General features: G+C 40.1%; 1 protein-coding gene and 1 non-coding gene across 2 annotated transcripts in view; both read right to left on the bottom strand.

Annotated features, from left to right (window-relative positions):
• The window catches only part of Mia2 (MIA SH3 domain ER export factor 2), a 69,713-nt gene that overhangs the window by 35,958 nt on the left and 13,429 nt on the right, over positions 1 to 20,326 (bottom strand). Inside the window, exons 5-12 of the mRNA XM_051195894.1 lie at positions 17,384 to 17,566; positions 17,184 to 17,284; positions 6,609 to 6,737; positions 5,005 to 5,026; positions 4,820 to 4,908; positions 3,223 to 3,294; positions 1,644 to 1,670; positions 1,036 to 1,146 (exon numbers count right to left, since the gene is read on the bottom strand). Of these exons, the coding sequence (XP_051051851.1) occupies positions 1,036 to 1,146; positions 1,644 to 1,670; positions 3,223 to 3,294; positions 4,820 to 4,908; positions 5,005 to 5,026; positions 6,609 to 6,737; positions 17,184 to 17,284; positions 17,384 to 17,566 (734 nt within the window). The remainder of the gene's footprint in view (positions 1 to 1,035; positions 1,147 to 1,643; positions 1,671 to 3,222; positions 3,295 to 4,819; positions 4,909 to 5,004; positions 5,027 to 6,608; positions 6,738 to 17,183; positions 17,285 to 17,383; positions 17,567 to 20,326) is intronic.
• Positions 7,971 to 8,092, bottom strand: LOC127230821 (small nucleolar RNA SNORA26). The gene has a single exon (XR_007835221.1). It is a non-coding gene; the product is annotated as a small nucleolar RNA SNORA26 (small nucleolar RNA).

The raw sequence follows: 20,326 nt of genomic DNA, 5'->3' as shown, positions 1-20,326 counted from the left end.
CATTAGTTAGGTACCTTGTTAACTTATTAATAAAAATGAGAGGCCAGATGAAGAGGTCTTGTCAGCTTGTTTACCATAGGCTCACAAGGATTTTACAAATTATGTGGTAACAGTATGTCTTCACAAACTCAATGTAGCATAGCACTTTTCAGGTTCAAGATGAACCCATTAATTCATATTTTAAATAATCTCACACATATCAAGATTTTCCTTATGCCAGAATTTAAAGTTAAAAAAAAAGTTATAAGTATGAGTTAAAATTCACTATGATTATTCAAGTTACATTATTTATGGTTACTTCCACTGCAAATATGGAAATTTTCCATGTAAAAGTACAAGCGAGCCAAGTGTGGGGGTGCACACTTGTAATCCTAGCTCTTAGGAGGCACAGGCAGAGGAAGGTCATGAGTTTGAGGCCAGCCTCACTTACATAGTTATACAGTTATACAAACTGGGCTATATTCTAAGACTGTCTCAACAAATGAAAACAATAAGAAAACAGAAATATGCAAAAAACCACTTACGATCATAACATCTAAAAAGTAAAAATTTGACAGGAGGTGGTGGCACATGCCTTTAAACCCAGCAAACTGGAAGCCCAGGAGCATCTCTGTGAGTTCCAGGCCAGCCTGGTCTACAGAGTGAGTTTCAGGACAGCCAGGGCTGTTATACAGAGAAGCCCTATCTTGAAAAAACAAAAAACAAAACAAAAAAAAAAGTGAAAAGATCAGTTCTGGAAATTTTTGTTCTCATGGTCTTCTACATTCTATATTTACATACATGAATTTCTTGTTTTGTTTTATTTTGCTTTGATTAGATTTATTATTTGGGTGGTTGGTTTTGGAGTTTATTTATTTTTTTAAAATAGTGTGACCTCTCCCTGTGCAGGCCAGGATAGCTTGGAATTCTTACCTCCTCTTCCCAAGTGCTAGGATTACAGGTTTCCACCACTATGGCTAGCTTACACATACTATTTTAATCTTTATCATATTAATATGTAAGATTAATAATTCTCTTGGAATACACAAGACTCACCAATTCATCTTGTTCATGATGCTTAGCTCTCTCTTCTTCTAGTTTCTTCTCTATAAGTAGTATTTCATCTTCAAGTTTAGATTGAGCTCTTTCTAGATTTTTATAGGTTGCCTAAAATGAAAAGCTAACTTTAATATCCAGATATAAGAATTTTCAGTTAGGGTAAAAATCAAATGAGTATAATCAAACAAATTTATAAACACTTTATACATTTGTTCATTTCTCTAATATTAAAATAACACCAGGTCTAGGAGTTACCAGCAACTTCTATAAAAAGTGTAATTATGTCAGGCTCCCATCAGCTAACCATGACAAACAAATACTACCCCGGAAGGAATTAATATGGTTGCATTCCAATAAAACTTATATACAAAGACAAAAGACGGAGGGGGGAAATCCAGTAAGCACAGCTTGTCAACAGTTCTAAAGCTTGTTAAAAAGCATGTTACAGGGAAAAGGGACAAGTTCAATTATCATAGAAAAATCAATTTAAAAATCAACATATCATCATATTTTCCATTTAATGACACTTTCTATAATATTTTTAATTTAAAGTGATTAATTATTAGATTGGTTTTTGGATTTTTAGACACTAATGATTAACATACCTCTGATATTTGTGATCCTTCAACAAACTTGTTAAAAAGAACAAAACCAAAATGTATTATAGTCATCTCAATAACGGTTTACCTATAATCTCCCCAAATTTCACTACTTCACTACAGGACTTCTGGCTTGAATCAAGATTACTCTATTGGTTTGATTTTTACCTACAAAGTCAACTCTCAAGCTTTGTAAAACTTGTATTACATCATAGTTTGTGTCCAACTATGATTATTACCACTAAAAATGGTTTCAATTACTAAAATCAGATAATTTTCTAAGGCATTCAATGTGGTCAAATGTCAACTCATCTTACTCATAATTCACATAAATTTATTGCCATAACAGATGTGTGTTTATATTATCTGTAACACCAAATATGAATAATATTTGTCTTTCTTACCCAGTAACAACATTTCTGTCAGCATGAATGCCAAGCAGCTTCTAAAACTCTTCATGTGTTTTGAGGGTGTGTGTGTGTTTTGAGACAGATTTGGCAATCCTCCAACATTAGCCCCCCAAGTTCCAGGACCATAAGCATGTCCCACACCTGCCTAAATTCCTTTCATTTGGGGAAACTAACAAGTTCCCATTGGGATAGCACTTATAGTAGAGGCTCCACAAATAACACATAGCAATCACAAAAGGTTCTCGAGGCTTACCAAATAAAACATTGCAACTACAAAGAGTTCTTAAGGATATTCATAGGTAACAAATAAAGAAAAAAAATAAGGAATTTATTTGGGGTTTAAATTTCTTGTGGATTCTACAAGGGCATTCTAAATCATAAGACACCGATTTCCTACTGAGGACAGTGGATGACAGAACTGCCACACTGGACTGAACACATAAATCAAAAAGGGACAAGGTTTGTTTTCTATTGTATCATCAACAGTAGCAGGCTGCTTCTACTTACTATACAGGCTCACAACTCACTTTTTACAACCCTTCCATCTGCAAACAGTATCGAGGCACTTCATCACATCCTAATCTGTCTGCTAAAACGAATCATTGTGTCCTCTGAATCAGGAGAGTTAACTGTCTGTCTCTCCTAAACTCTCCATTCAGTGATATGTTACTGACTGAAAACTGGCCATGATGGAGTGTGTAGACAGGGATTAAATATTTATCACCATGCCACTATTTACAATGTAAACCTCTGTTCTAATTGTAGTTAATGCCTACTACCATGGTAAGAAAAAAAATAATATGGTCACAGCTTACTTGTCTTCTACTATGCTTAAATTTATGAGAGTTCTGTCTCTCTCCTGGAACAAACTATGTCAAAAAAAGGAACAGTTTTTCAATACATTCTCAGGAGTACAGAATGAAGGATTTCTCTCTATAAATCTGGTAAACTGATCTTGTATCCCTCAAAACAAATTAATACCAAGAGCTGAAACTGTTTTGTTTTTAAATGTTTTATGCTATCTACAAATGTTCTGTTTCCTCTAACATTTTCTGTAAGGTTTAAGCTCCAGATACACCATTTCATATTTCTCTGAAATAAATTATTTTAGAGAAGATAATGTATTTTTAATAAGAATCTTTTCCCTAGCTTTTAAATCATACTTTTTTTTTTACCTCCAAACTCTGTGCTTCTGTTGACGCCTTGTCAAAGTTGGCCTCCTTTAAAGATGACTCTAAGCCTTCATACTGAATGAAATAAGGCAATACGTGAGTAAAAAACTACAAATTTTATCTCAAATTGTATCTAAATAGATGCCAAAGAAGCAAACAGAATCTATCTCCACATATGTAAAATTCCCTTGGATTTTCTGAGCTTAGTTTTGCAATCTAACCATTGTGCTGAGCAAAGCCAGGTCCGCAAACAAGCCACAACCACCAGCCTGAGCAACATATGGCAGAACTTTACCCTTGTGACTAGCAAAGTTGTCCCAAGTCTGCTGGGGGTGAAAACTCTAACAGCAAGAGTGACTAAAACGTATCTAAAGAAGTGAGTCGTCTACTATCCCCTGAACAGATTAACAGCTTCTCCAGTGTTTTAGTAGAGCAATGTGTGGTAACAGACATTTACATCATGTGATAAATAAGGCAAGTAAGGAAGATAAAATCTGTGAGTTCAGACCAGCCTGGTCTACAGAGTGAGTTCCAGGACAGCCAGGGATACAGAGAAACCCTGTCTCTTAAGTCTCAGCACCTCAGAATGCCTGTTATTTGCAGAAAAAGCCTTTAAAAATAACTAAGTTAAAACGAGGCAGTTAAGACGACTCTAACCTAATAGGACTGGTATCCTACGAGGAGAGCACTAGGACAGAGAGACACAACAAGCAGAAAGCGCTATCTATAAGTCAAGGGGCAGGCCACAGAGGAAGCAAAGCCTGCCTACACCTCCATGGACTGGTTTCCAGAACTGTAAGGAAATTCACTCCTGCTGCTAAAGAGGCATTTTGTCACAGCAGTCCTAGCAAGCTAATACACCACCCAAGTGAAAACAGTAAATAAAGTCTCTACATGATAACAAGTAAAAGTACCTTTACATCCTTGATAAGCAAAAATCTCATGACACATTACGCTACAATAAAATTGTAATTCGAAACCTCTACCTTCTAAGACACCAAACAAAACAGAAATGTAAGTCACAGAGTAGAAGAGATTTGTAATCCATATATCTGACAAAACTCTTACATAGGAGATATAAAATATTAAAAACAAAAGCCCCACTTCTATATGGCATAAAGGGAAAAAGAGTATGAGTGCCTTTAAAAGGAAGGAAACAGGTCAGTGACGTGGCTCCGTAGTTAAGGAGCTTGCTGCCAAGACTTGATAACCTGAGTTCAATCCCAGGGACCCATATGGTAAAAGGAGAAAACTGACTGTTCCACATCCTATGATCACCACACAAATGCCTTCTTGGTTCATGAATGCACACACAGACACAAACAGACAAACACAATAGTAATAAAGTCATCTTTTAAGGTGAAAAAGACTTTAAAGGCAATTTCACAAAATCTACATGAGCAATAAGCAAATCAAGGTGCTCCAACGCGTTCATTAGTCTGGGAAGATAAGCACTGCACACATCACCAGGGTGGCTGCAAAGAGAAGGTGATGAGCAACGGAGCTCTGCTCTGAAACAAAGCTCTGATGGCACTGAATAACACATGGAGAACCATTAAGCTCCACACAGCGAAGGATGTTATTTTCAAACACCTCTTACCTCCTCTTGAGCAAGGCTCACTTTTTCAAGTAGTTCACATTTCTCTTTCATTTGCATAGAAAGTTCGAGAGCCAGTCTTTTCTCTCTTACTGAGAAAGCAAAAGAAAGATTATTATGACTAAAGTGTTATAAGGTTTTAAATTATATACAAACACAAGATCTAAAACCAAAAAAAGATTACTTACCCACATAAAATCGGCTTTGAATCTGAAAAAAAATTTTAACAAAATTGCATTAAAACAAATACACTTTCAAGTAAATGTATATGACTTCTACCCCAGCTTTAAGATAACAACTTTCTTATGGCCTTACAGTGAATGAATTACCCTAAAGCATTCTATTTCCAATGAAAACAATGCTTCATAGTAAGATCTCCCATTCATCAAGATTTATACTATGTGTTATCATACTAAAGCCTCTGAAACAGTCTCATTCTAAAGACAACTGTGTAACTCCACTTAAACACATGTTTCCCACACATATATTTGGCCCTAAAACAAAATATTTTAAATAGGCTACATTATAAAGTCTCCTACGGTTAATAATCAAAATAAAAGTCTATGAAATATCATGAGGAAGCCGGGTGTTGGTGGAGCATGCCTTTAGTCCCAGTACTTGGGAGGCAGAGGCAGGTGGATCTCTGTGAGTTCAAGACCAGCCTGGTCTACAAGAGCTAGTTCCAGGACAGGCTCCAAAGCCACAGGGAAACACTGTCTGGAAATTAAAAAAAAAAAAAAAAAAAAAAACCAAACAACAAAAAAAAAAAAAAAAAAAATCATGGGGCTCTAGACCTGGACTGACTCTAAAAAACTCATTAACCTTTTTCTTTTAAGTTGCAGCTCTCAATGAGGAAGAGATAAATCCACCCTCAAGAGCAGTGGGGCTAGGGTAAAGCAATCAAGGGAAGAAGACAAGACTCATGCCACCTAGAAGACAGAGACAAAAATAAGGAAGGGCAACACTAATAGAGGGTTTCCTTCTGGAGGGAACTAGAAAACCATGAAGAAATTAGAAATCCTGTCAGTCAGAAGCACAAGGACCAACATCTAAAAAGAAGTCTCAGAAAGAAAGGATATGGTATGACTCCCTCCTTAAAAAAAATTAGCATAGGAATAAGAAATACAGGATTCAAGAGAGGTATGGCAGTAGTGTTATTTACTCTAAGTTGGGAGGTAGATACACCTGCTGGCTTTTAATACTGTTTAAAAAAAGCAAACACAGAACTCCCCACCCCCTAAAAAAAGAAAGAAAAAGGAAAGAAAGAAGGGTAGGGCTTTAGTACTAGTGTGTAGTATCTTCACAAAGAAAATCCTTTAAAAATTTCTTACACACAAAAATATTTCTCTAAATCTGTGTTCAGTTTCTAATAACTACGTATTGCCATGAGTAACCCAGAACACAATGACCTAACTCATTTCCCTGAAATAACAAATTTCTCCCAATTAGTTGTTGAGTCTAAATAAAGAATGAGGGTTAGAGAGCTGGCTCAGTGGTTAAGAGCACTTGTTACTCTTGTAGAGGACCAAGATTCAATTCCCATCACCCACATTGTAGCTCACAATCAGTACCAGGGGATCCAACAATGCCCTCTTCTCACCTTTGTGTGTACCAGGAATACATCACACATGCACACGCGCGCGCGCGCGCGCGCGCACACACACACGCACGCACGCACGCACGCACGCACTCACACGCATGTAAAACAGTCATACACATAAAAGGAAATAAGTTTAAAAAACAAAACAACAAACCTAGAATGACCATTCTCTTACTATGTGTGGTTACTTACTGATTGGTAGCCTCTCCAAAGAAAGAAGAAAACGGTAAGCAGTCCAAGGGCAACCACGCATATCAATTCTAATGGTGGCTCACTAGGATCAAAGCTTGCTGTCATATCTTCAGGCACTGCTGCCACAACCTTCAAGACAAAGAAGATAAGCCTATAAACATGCATCCTCCACAGTACTGGTACAAAGACAGGCACAGATGGCTATGGCCAACTCTATTCATATGAATGGGCTGCCATATAATACAAAGCAGAAAGCCTCAAACCACATTTTCTGCCAACTTACAATTGTTCTTACTAAGTGACTAAGTGTGGTGAAACAATAGTTTTCAAAAAGGAGTTATGAGGAGATTCCTCCAGGAGGGTTAGAGGATAAAGAGAGTGTCAAGAAAAGAATGTTGTGGAATATTTTAGATGTTTTGCATTCTTTTATGTTGCATTTGTTTAACTCGGTAAAACTGTGTTACTTTGCCTGTCTAAAACACCTGATTGGTCTAACAGCTGAGCAGGCCATTACAGAAGAGAGGATAGGCAGAGCTGGCATGCAGAAAGAATAAATAGGAGAAACCTAGAGAAGATCGAGGGACAAAAGGAGAAGAGGAGGAGGACACCAGAGGCCAGCCACAGAGTATGAAGAAAGGCATATAGAATAAAGAAAGGGAAAAAGGCCAGAGGCAAAGCATAGTTAAAGAGAAATGGGATAATTTAAGTTAGAAAAGCTGACTGGAAAAAAGCTGAACTAAGGCCAGGGATTCATATAAATCTCCATGTATTTATTTGGGAGATGGGTGGGGGACCCCCAAAGAATCCTTTTAAAAAATCCAACTACAACAGAGTATCAATGACCTGGGTTGGGTGATTTTCCCTGACTTCAAGTTCATGACTTATCTATATGTACTGGGTTTGACAAAACATTTCCCTACACAGAGGAAAAACACAGATCTGCAGTTTGTTGGGTGGGGAAAGGGGAGTGGTCGGAAACAACTAAAAGAGCTTTAGATTTGGGATTCAAACCCTTCCCTCCTGGCTCTTATCTTGAGTTAAAATAATGCAGTTTAAGCCCAAGAAGAAAACTGCTCTTTGAAAAACAATCCTAGGAATAATTGGCTTAACTCTTTCCAGGCATCAACACACACTCTCTAGAACCTCCACAGCAGTCATCCACTTTGGGGGAGGGGGGTCTGACAAAATAAACAACAAACAAATTCTTTGATGGTTACTACAAAAAAAACTATTTTTTGCTAGTACATGACAAGGACCTCTTCCAAGCTGCTATCTACAGTTTATTAACTTCTACCAAATAAATACATGCAATATTGTGCTTTTTTTTTTTTTTAATCCCTGTATCTTTATTTTCCTTTTTACATCTGTGACTCCAGACAGGATCCAAAGAGGAGGTGCACAGCCTCTGCTCTGGGTTTCATGGAGAGTTCCTTTACCCTTCTGTGTTAGCCTCCTAAGGTACAGCACCAACCTTAAAAGGGCTCAGAAAAGGGTGAAAAATCTTTTATCCGAATCTCGTCTCTCCCTTCCTCCCCTGGGCCCAATACACAAAAGTGGGATACCACATTGCTAAGCAATGATAAAAAGGATTTGCCTCCAGAATCACAAGGACAGATATTCAGTCAAGTCTACTCTCTCCATCATCTCTCCCCATAGATCATGAATGTATAACCAAGCCCTCTGCATTCCTTCTTAAATGCAGTTGATTGCATATTTTACCTCTTCCTGAGTCCATCCTCCTCAGTAGGTTATTCTATTCTTTAGCGCCAGGCCCCAGATACTAACTGATCATAAACAGGTGAACTGACTACTCTGATAGCAGATAAAAAAGACTTTAGGACAAAAACTGTTACTAGAAACAAAGATGTGATGGCGAAGGCTAGCTCAGTCTTTAAGAGAACCACAAAATGAAGAAAATCTGGTGAAGTAAAGGAAAAAACAGACCATTCATCAACAGTAGTTAGGGATTTCAAGATCTCACTTTTAGTGAGTCAGCATTAAAAGAGAAAACTGGAACAACACTACAAAACAGACTAACATACTAACAAAATACTAAACAGCAGAAAGACATTCATTCTCAAATGTACACAGAAGATTCTTCAGAACAAATCCATGAATCAAGCTAAAATAAACTTCAATTTTTTTTTTAAATAATCAAATCACAAAGCCCAGCCCAGAGAAACGGCTCAGCAGCTGAACACATTTGCTGCTCTTGCAGTGGACTAGACTTCAGTTCCCAGAACCCATGGCAGGCTGCCCCTAATTCTAGCTCTGGGAGATCTGAGGCCCTCTTCTGGCTTCCTCAGGTACCTGAATCCACAAGCACAGACACACACACATATACACACATACGCGTAATATAAAACAGTAAAAATTCATTTAGAGAATTCACATCTTGCTGGGCATTGATGGTACATGCCTCCCAGCACTAAGGAGGCAGAGGCAGGCAGATCTCTGTGAGTTCAAGGCCAGCCTGGTCTACAGAGCTAGTTTCAGTACAGGCTCCAAAGCAATATAGAGAAACTCTGTCTCAAAAAAATCAAAAAAGAAAAAAAGAAAAAGAAAAAAAATCACATCTTAAGATGTTCTCTGATTATAATGAGTTAAAATTAGCCATCAAAAAACAGGATGGGCTGGAGAGACTCAGCAGATAAGAGCATTTGTCATTCTTATAGATAAATGACCCAGGTTTGGTTCCCAGCACCCACATGGTGGCTCACAACCATATGTAATAAGATCTGGTGCCCTCTACTGGCCTGCAGGGATATATGCAGACAGAACACAGTATATATAATAACTAAATCTAAATAAAAAAGTTATTGTGCCAAGCAGATGGCTCAGCAGGTTAAGAACTTTGCCACCAAGCCTGAAAACCTGAGTTTGACCCCCAGAACCTACATGGTAGAAAAAAAACAAGACTCTTGGGTCTTTGGATTTCCATGCACACACACACACACACACACACACACACACACACACACACAGAGAGAGAGAGAGAGAGAGAGAAAGAGAGAGAGATGAATGCAATTTTCAAGTTTAAAAAAAAATCAATGTCATATACCACAGTAAAAGAAATAAAGAAAAAAAGATCTCAACAGATACTAAGAAAATATGTGACAAAAATCAAACACCTAGGATTACATTTCTCAATCTGACAAACAGCACCAACAGAAGACCCACAGCTAACACCATCCTGAAGGGGAGAGAACTGTTCCCCTACAAAACACAACACACATCCACACAGCCCACTGAACCACAGAAAATCCTGTCAAGTCTGCAAAATCTCTCCATGTCCCTCATCCCCAACCTTAACAAAACCAAGTGTTGGCAACTGCTAGCTGTGTGTGTGTGTTATGTGTCTGCTGCATGAGCATGCACAGAAAAGCCAGAGGCTGATGTGGCAATGTCTTCCTTCTCCACCTTAACTTTTCTGAGACAGGGTCTCTCACTGAATCTAGAGCTCACATATACTCTGCTAGGCTGATGACTACTGAACCTGGGATTCCTCCATACACACTTCCATCCAGCATTTATATTGCCTTAGAGGGCTCCAACTCCAGATCATGATTGCATAGCAAGCACTTTCCCCACTGAGCCAACTCCTTAGGCCCTAACTGTTGATTTTGAGGGCGATGTGTGTGATCTGAAATTACCTCTCACCTACAATACTATACGATTCTCTTTCTGTAAACCCCATCTCAGTAACTTGGCTGACACAGCCAGGAGTTCAGGATTACTCCAGATTCTCCCCAGCTAATCAAGAAAGTCATACCCATTTTACCTCTTACTTCTTGCCCCGTTTAGGACCAACTTCTGTACCCTTACCACTGTCAACTCTCCTTCTCTCTCTCTCTCTCTCTCTCTCTCTGTGTGTGTGTGTGTGTGTGTGTGTGTGTGTTTCCCTGACATCTGAACTACACACTATCAGGAAAATCTATACATTTTTTCCTATAGGTCTCACCACTGAAGAGCCTTTGGTGGTTCTCTTGCACCCCACAACAGTCCTTGGGACCCGCTTGTCTACAGTAAGCATCAGTTCACATTACGCCCTTGGCTCACTTATGCTCTGAGCAGCAGAACTCCTATACATGCTATGTTTTCACATCTCATCCACTTAAACTTATTTGCTAGTCTAAAGAACAACCCAACCCAAGAAAATACAATCTCTCCCTTCCCTTGTTTTGCACGAAGTCTGCTATAGGCAACAGGCTTCTACTGTGGATTAATTTTGTGTGTTCTCTCCCTAAAAAGCCAACATGATGACAATGACCAAAATCCTTAGTTCATTTAGAACCTGCACAGAGCTTTTTCATTCATGGGCAAATGAACCGTGAGCATGACATTACTGCTTTAAATTCACAGAACATGAAGATAATTAGAACTGGTTAATTGGAACAGCTGCAATATTTAAATGGTCTTTTTAAAAATGCAATGCAGTTTTCAAAACCTGTGTGTGTTGTGTGTTGTGTTGTGTGTTGTGTTGTGTGTCCCTAAACGAGTTAACAACACAGCTACCTGCAAACACTTAAAGAGCAAAATCTCTGCCACCTGGTTACAAAATGAAACAGAAAAAAAAAACAAAACCCATATATACTTTGGATCCTGAGCGTTCACTATCTGTAGAATTTACAAGAACACCTTTTACACTAACAATACAAAAAAGAGGAAGGAACTCTACGGTTCAAGCATCTACAAAGGGCATTCTTTACTGGGCAAAAATAATGCAGAATTAGAATCTTAGCTCCGGCCCCGGCTTAGGTGTCCTCTTAAGAAGTTTCATCACCAAGAAACTCCAGTTTCCCCGCAGTCAGAAGAACCACGTGTAACTGACCCCTGTCCAAAACAAATAACGCTCAGGAAAATTAACTCGGGAGTCGGGAACCACACGGGCCACTCTGGGACTTCCAACTTGCCTTCCGGGTCGCCGGGACCCTTCCCCGAGCGGCATTCAGCAGCCGAGCACAGGCCGGGCGGGCGCGCCGAGCTCCTGCTTCCCCGCCACGGCCGCTCGGCCCCACCGGGCCCGGGGCTCCCGCGCCCAGGACTCACCCCGCGCAGCAGCTCCAAAATCCGCCATAGGCACACCGCGGCGGCGGTCCGGGGCCCCGCCATCGCCGCGCCCACGGTGCGGGGCCTCGCAGCCGGCCAGCCGGCCAGCAGCAGACCCGGGCGCAGTCAGCGGGGCGCTGGGAACGGGAAGGCGCCGCCGGCCGGCTCGCACCACTGCGGCCCTGTCAGGGGAGCCCTCGTCGCACCCCCGGCCTTGGTCTCGCCGGCGCGTCGGAGACGCCCCCTCCACCGCCTTAGCTCCGCGGACACGTCCGCGCTCGCACTTAAAGGGCCCGCACTCCGATCTCCAACACCAGAGTACGGAAGAGTTGGAGCACTTCAAGCTGAAGCACCGGGGGGGGGGGGGGGGGGGGGGGGGCTGCAGCCCTGCACCCCGAGGCCTTGGACACAGCCCCGGAGTGAAAGCGCGCAGACCCCTCGTCCCAGCTCCTATCGCACTCTGTCCTATCCTCTGCAGTCCAAAAACCACAGTGTAGTAGCCCGTAGTCTCCTACGCAAAGACACCGACCTCCGTCCTAATCCGGGTCAGAAAATGGTCTCTGGCGCAGGAGACGACGCGTCCGCACTTCGAACTCTGAACACCGAGGCTTTAGTGTCTACTGTGTGCTCTGGTCGGAGTTTAACCTCTCCTGTTCAAGCACACTTCGATCCTCCTATGCCCAGCATTCAGGTTCACTCACCTGAGTTCACCTACTAAGCACTAGACAGGCTCCCCTGGCTAAAAGTCCGCTGGAGCCCAGGTTCCTAAATCAAGCCGGTGAGTGGACTTCTGCTCTGCACCAGACGCACCCTGAGAAAGGAACTAAACTTAGCAGCTTCTCCTCTAAATTTAGGGCTCTATTTTTACAGCCATTGCGTGAAGTACTGGGAAAGATGATTTATTTATTTAATCGATAACCTGTCTCTAACGTATGTCTTCTTTACCGACACCATCATCTTATCCAAAACTTCAGTGAAGTAATTCAGACAGGAGCAGCTAACCCAAGAGAACTTGATAAACGGATCATAAACTCTTTGTAAACTTCTGCAATATAACCTTCTAGTGAAAACATCACTCTCATGACACAAGCACTCACACACAAAATCAGAAACATCTACAGTTACAGCCAGTGATTTCAGACCAAACTGAGGCCTACTTTGTTGAAACTCAAATTGTTCTTTGCCACATCACCCTAGGGAGTTTCAGAAACTGCTACTTTCGGAGATAGCACAAGTTGCTCAATACTCCAGCTTTAAGGCAGTGCACAAATTTCATACGTTGGTGTATAAATTAGCTTATGTAAATACTAAAGCCAGAAGTGTAATTGAAATTTTATCTTTAGAATTTCAAAGATGCGTAAATATTACTCAATATTACTCAAATAAAAATTCTTCAGTGGGTCTGGGCATCTTTAATGGGCTCCAGAATCTTACTGGGATTTTAGGATCTCTAAATAGAAAGGGAAAAATTGCTTTGCTCAGCCGATCTTCCCTACATTAATATGTTCCCCTTTCCAAGTGTTACTGCAGAAATGAGACAAGTGAAATTTGAGAAAGAAGAAAAACCCAAGCATACCTATAGCAAACATAGTAAACTTAATAGTCAGTGCAAAGTCCTAAATCTAATTTCTGAACACAATCACAGAGACATTTACCTCTTCACCCAGAGCTTCCGGGTCCATATCTTAGGAGGTTCATGTTAAAATACCCTAACATGTAAAATAAGTTCTCTTGACTACTTCATATCCTTGAGAAAGATTCCAGATTTTAAACCTTCTGCATTTCCGTGTCCACACAGAGTGTGATCCTGTTTTGACACTGAGAAAAAGGGGTACTACAGGTGGAGCTGTGACAACCAACCCATAATCCAATTTCATGGACCCCATAACTTATTAAATATATGTGTGCACACATATGTATACCTGTATGTAGGTATTTTCTTAAATATTATACATATCACATTAAAATCCACAACTGAAAAAAATCCTAAGATTACTAATTACTATTATTCTATAATCTATTCAAACAAATTTCTACCAGATGAAAGATATTCAAAGACTGTTCTCCATAAGTAGATATGAGATTTTATTATCTTATTAAGGACCAGCTTTCAAGGAAATGGACAGCAAATGCTATAAGTGCTCATAACCGCTATGGCAGCATCCACAGGCTCTAGACATTGCTAACCAGAAAACCTAATCCACAGCCTAGAAACTTGTTTCCCTCATGAAGGCCCTATGTCAGAGCTGTAAGGACTAGCTGCCCCCACTTAGTTCAGCACTAGAGATGCACATAACACAGAAGCACTCTTCCTTTGGAAGGAAATCAGCACTGCTGTCCCACATTGCTATTCTCTGTCTGTATGATGTAAGAGTTGTTCTCAGAATATGTTGAATCAGGAGCTACCTGTTCAACCTGAATGGGCCATCTCCTTGTCTATGACACCTATAAATGAATCATTCTGTGGAGTAGATGAATGTTAGAACCTCAAGAGGTTCCTCAGCTATAAAATAAAGATAAAAAGCTGTGTTGGCTGCTATTATTTGAGTGATACAAGGAAGTACATATACACATAATATATCTGAAATACTAATTAAATCAAGCAATCACCTCAACTGTGAAAGAAAAAATATCACTCAAGATTAACTGGTAAATTGCTTTTTTTTTTTTTTTTTTTTTTTTTTTTTTTGGTCTGCAGTAACTTTTCAGATCTGTTATGGGTGCCTCAAAGCTGTGCCAGATTGCTAGGTTCCAGGTTTGTTAGAGGTTCTTCAGAACATTTAATCCTATGATTGTGGGCTGTGGGCTCCAAAGAAGCCAAGCAGGTGAAATCCATGCAAACAGTTATACAGTACAAGTCTACATTTGTCATTAGTACGAGCCTGTGCTTCTGGTTGCCAGACTAGAAAAGTTTCTACAACAATCTTTTAGCTTTTTGAGAGAAACCGAAGTTAAATGAACTCGCATTTTAAATATTGACAATTGACTGTGTGGACGTGTGTGTGTGTGTGTGTGTGTGTGTGTGTGTGTGTGTGTGTGTGTGTTCACTGTTTTTTGTTACAGTTGTTCTCAGTACTGGGGAACTAAACCCAACACCTGTGCAACCCAAGCAAGTTATCTCCTCCATGGAGCTGGATCACTCACTAGATCACGTTGCCAATGTGGTGATATTTTGTTTATCATCTAACAAATAAAGCTTGCCTGAAGATCAGAGTGCAAAGCTAGCCACACTAGTTAGCCATAGAGGACAGTGGTGGTACATAACTTTAATTCCAGGACTCAGGAGACAGAGGCAGATGTGAGTTCAAGGCCACCCTGGGCTACACAAGATTGAATCAGTCTAAAAGAGAAACAGAGCTCACACAAAGGTGATCTCAGCACTTGGGATCCCATGCCTTTAATCCCAGCACTAAAGAAGAATGTAAGGCAGGAGAAGATATGAGCCAAGTGAGTCTGAGGTTCAATGGATCCCTCTTTTGGTCTGAGCATTGGTAGAGGTGAGAACTCTCTAGTAGCTGGCCACTTTGCTTCTTTGATCTTCAGCCTTAATCTGTCTCTGGGTTTTTAATATTCATGCTACTGCCAGTGCAACAATGACTTTGTTTTGTTTGTTTTTACCAGGCAGGGTTTCTCTGTGTAGCTCTGGCTGCACTGGAACTCACTTTGTATACCAGGTTGGTCTCAAAGTCACAGAGATCGGTCTGCCTCTGCCTCCAGAGAACGGGATTAAAGGTGTACACCACCACCTTCAGGCCCAACAATGACTTTTAAAAAATGATGTACAACTTCATAAGGAACTTGTTAACTAGTCTCGGGCCTGAACACTGAAGGTTTAATACTAAGATGCCTTCTCCAAAGATACAACTTTCCAAGACCACAAGATAATTAAAATAAATTTAAATTCAATATTTTCATGTCTAAATAATTTCAACCAAGATAATTAAAGAAAATATAATTACTAAACCCACAAAGTAAGCACACTTAGTAGGTTTCATTAAATAAATACTTTACAGAGACTCAAATATCGTGCTCTAATTAGTAAATTATTTTTTCAACTTCTTAATTTCTCTGGTATAATTTTTAGTGGAGGATATTTTTGTTTGTTTGTTTGTTTGTTTTTCCCCCAGATAGAGTTTTTCTGTGTAGACCTGGCTGTCCTGCAACTCAGTCTATAAACCGGGCTGGCCCTGAACTCAGATTTATTTGCCTGCCTCTGCCTGCCATGTGTGCCACCACCATCCAGCAGCAGAAGATTTCTTTTGTACTAAATACTAAAGTATGGCCTTGTTGCAAAACTATACCTCATTTAGTAATAAGTTTTTTGTTTGGTTGGTTGGTTGGTTTTTGGTTTTTTTGATACAGGGTTTCTCTGTGGCTTTGAAGGCTGTCCTGGAACTAGCTCTATAGACCAGGCTGGTCTCGAACTCACAGATATCCAACTGCCTCCAAAGTTACACAGGGAAACCCTGACTCGAAAAACCAAACAAAAAAGAAAGAAAAGCATTATTAACAATCTTTTTTAAAGAAAATTCCTACTGGGCCATAGTGGTGCATGCCTTTAATCCTAGCATTCATGAGGCAGAGGAAGACAGATCTCTGAGTTTGAAGCAAGCCTGTTCTACAGATTGGGTTCCAGGACAGCCAGGGTTACACACAGAAACCTTGCCTGGAGGTGGGGGGATACTCCTAACAACATCTATTAACAAAACCTTTATCTAAGGAGAACTCACACATAAGATTTCATGAAAAGGGAAGCGCTGTGAGGCTTGTAGAGGGAAGAGTCACTCAAGCCTATTTAAAAAAAAAAAAAAAAAGATTGCAAGAGATTTAAAAGTCCATTGGGGTAGGTGAGATGGCTCATCTGGTAGAGGTGCCTGCTGCCAAGACTAATAGGTTTGATGCCTAAGGCCCACGTGGTAGAAAGAGAACAAACTGTCCTCTGACCTTCACATATATATTGTTGTTCACACAAGCACGCACACACACACACACATACACACACACACACACACAGAGAGAGAGAGAGAGAGAGAGAGAGAGAGAGAGAGAGAGAGAGAGAGAGAGAAATTAGATAAAAATTTTAAATCTGAGCTGACCTGAACAAGGAGGAGCTAATGGGCCCCCAGACTGAGAGCTGGGAATCCAGCATTGGACCGGCTCAGACCCCCTGAACTTGGGTCTCAGTTGGAAGGCCTGGACAGCTTAAGGGACCTCTGACAGTGGAAACCAAATATACTCCTGGTGCGCAAAAGGACTTTGGGAGCACATTCCCCATGGAGGGATACTCCCCTAACCTACAGGCAGGAGGGAGGCCATAGACCCTGCTCCAAATGACTTGACAGATTTAGATGACCCCTCCTGGAAGACATCACCCTACATGTGGAGGAGGGGGATGGGTTGGGAGGGTGGGGGGGCATGGGAGGGTGGGAGAGAGGGAGGGAGAGGGAACTGGGATAGATATGTAAAATAAGAAAAAAGTAAAGTAAAATAATTAAAAACAAACAGAAAAATTTAAATCTGACTCACCCTTTCTATAAGAATTTCAATTGGTGAAAAAGCAAAATTCATGAAGCCGTAGACATCGATTTGAAATAAATACTTCAAAATCTGAAACTCTGCATCATGTTCTGTTGTTTTAGAAATAAAACATATCACCACTTGATATATAATTTCTGAATCTAATTTCTTCTTTGGCCAATGAACTAGAACAGGTAAGCATCTCTTACCTTTTTGAGAAACCAGCTGACTACGGAGCAACACACCTTCCACAGATGTGTCAGCTTCTGCCACAGCAGACCCTTCAGGGTCCACCCATGATTCTGAATCTTCCTCATACCTGTTTGAAGATGAGGTTTTGGAAAGTATTCCTTCATGGGATCTCATAGGTAACTCTTCTTCAGAGGCCGTATCTACAAATACATAAAGAGAAATGTCTTTTCTAAAATACTTGCTTCATAGTTGGCTCCTTTTTATTTTCCAGAAAGTTATTGTTTGAAGCAACATGACCACTGGTATGACACTTCATTTGAGAAAATGCACAAATCATTAGCCATGGCCTGTACAAGTTCTTAAAGCAATGTGACAAATGACCACAAGCTTTTGGCTTAAGTAATAGACTTTTCTCTGTTAGACTTTTGGAATCAAAATCTTAAAGCCATATTTGCAAAACTATGTTCCTTCTGGAGACTTTAAGAAAAATTCAGATCCTTGCCTTTTGTAGCTTTCCTGAAGCATCCCCAAATCCCTCGCTTCATAGCACCATTCTCCATTTCACACCAGAGGTATAGAGTCTTCTCACCTCATACTTGCATTGTCCTGCTTTCTTCTCATGAAGAACCCTGAGATTACATTGTACCCAGAGAATAACCTCTGAAGTCCTTTGTGCATGTGACATAACATGCCCATTCACAGGGCTGGAGGTTAAGACAAGCCTTGACCTGTATGTCATCTGACCTATACGTCAGATTGTCAGATGACTATATAGTGCTTCCTTTATACATTGACCAAGATAGATCAAAAAAAAAAAAAAAAGAAAAAGAAAAAGGAAAAAAAAAGAAAAGACTTTACTCAGATCTATTCCATTCTTTCATTTTTTTGTCCTAAAATTTGTGTTTTAAGCAAGCAAATATAATTTTCTAAAAAGATTAAAACATGGAGGGAAAACTGAAGCCAAACAAGGTAACCCAGGCCTGTAATCCCAACATTTCATAAACAAAGACAGGAATCACAAATTCAAGATCAGCTTGACCCAAATTCAAGACCTAGCAAGACCCATATTTTAAAGAAAGGAAAACCAGAAACTAATAAACATCAACAACTTTCTTCTACTATATAAGCTCATGATTAAGGACAATAAGCAGATCCCATTAAGATTTCATTCCTTGCCAGGCAATGAAGATGCATGCTTTTTATCCCAGCACTAGGAAGACAGACAGACACAGGTAGATCTCTGTGAGTTCGAGGTCAGCCTGGTTTACAGAGTGAGTTCCAGGACAGCCAGGACTACAAAGAGAAACCCTGTCTTGAAAAAAAAAAAAGAGAGAGAGAGAGAATCCTACAATTTGTCCTCTGATCATCACATACACTTCTTGACACATGCATACAAACACATACACACACACATAAAAATACATATTTTTAAAGTAAGTAAATAATTTTTTTTAATTTCATTCCTGAAGCTGGAAGAATGGCTCAGTGGTTAAGAGTACTTGTTGTATTTGCAGAGGACCCAGGTTCAATTCCCAGCCCCCACATAAAGGCTTAAAACCATGTATAACTCCAATTCCAGTGGACTCAATGCTGGTTTCTGGTGGTTCACAAACATACCTACAGGCAAAACACTCACATAAATAAAATAGTAAAATTAAAAAAAAAAAGATTTCTGCCAGGCATGGTGATACATTCTTTGATCCCCATGATCCCCACACTAGAGGACAGAGGTAAGTGAATCTCTAAGTTCGAAGCCTTCTTGGTACAGAGCAAGTTCCAGGTCAGCAAAGATTACATAGAGAAACCCTGTCTCAAATAAATAAATAAAATATTTCATTCCTGTTAGAAACATGTGTGTAAAAAGATAAAATATGCAGACAACACTCAATGAAACAGATTTTGCTTACTTTATCTGTTAGATAACCAGGGAATCAGAATGATCAAAATTATTTACAGTATCTACAGGATGCTCAGTATTGGTAGCTAACTCTATGTCATATATAGAACAAATAGTTACAACAAGAAAAGCCATTCTAGAACTTACAGTAATTGATCTCCAAGTTCCAAAACTTGTGTAAGTACTAATATGCACCACTAAATATAAAACCTAGTACCACTCAAGCGCGTGCATCTGGACACATGTGTGCACAGCACCTGTGTGGAGGTCAGAGGCCTTTTGCGGAAGTCAATATTTTCCTTGTACTGTGTGAGTCCTGGAGATCAAATATTTATACAAAAAAAGACCAGAATCACTAGGCTATTAGGAAGAAGTCTGAAAATGATAAGGTACCAATCAAATGTCACACATTGTCCTTTATGCTCTTTTGAGGATTCATTCCATTCAAATTCCATCCTTAGTTGCCCCTTTATGTTCTCTTTTGTTTTTTCACATTTTTTTGAAGATAAGGTTTCTCTGTGTAACTCTGGCTGTCCTGAAACTTATTCTACAGACCAGGCTGGCCTTGAACGCAGAGATCAGTCTGCCTCTGCCTCTGCCTCTGCCTCTGCCTCTGCCTCCCTAGTGCTGGAATTAAAGGTGTGAACCACCAGGCCTGGCATTGGTTGTCCCTTTAATCCCATGTCCATTCCATTCCATTAGTATATACCATACCATACCATACCATACCATGTCATGCCATGCCATGTCATGCCATACCATACCACACAACACCACACCACATAGTTGAGGGAGCAAACAGAAGGCTCACATTTTGGAGAATATTGAGATATTAACAGTTCTCGAAATACAGGAAAATGTATTGGTTCTAATGCAAATGTGTCCCCTTCTGAGTGGAGGGAGGGGCAACCATGACCAGGACGGAATATATGAGAGAAGAATAAATGAAGTAAACAAATAAACAAACAGAGTGTGTGTGTATTTGGGTGTGTGCGAGTGTGTGCATGTGAAGGCCTGAGTGAACATCTTCTGTCCACCTCGGTTGCTCTGCACCTTACTTACT

This window comes from Phodopus roborovskii, unplaced genomic scaffold (assembly GCF_943737965.1).
Source record: "Phodopus roborovskii unplaced genomic scaffold, PHOROB, whole genome shotgun sequence".
NCBI lineage: Eukaryota > Metazoa > Chordata > Mammalia > Rodentia > Cricetidae > Phodopus > Phodopus roborovskii.
This window is presented reverse-complemented; position numbering and strand designations above follow the sequence as displayed.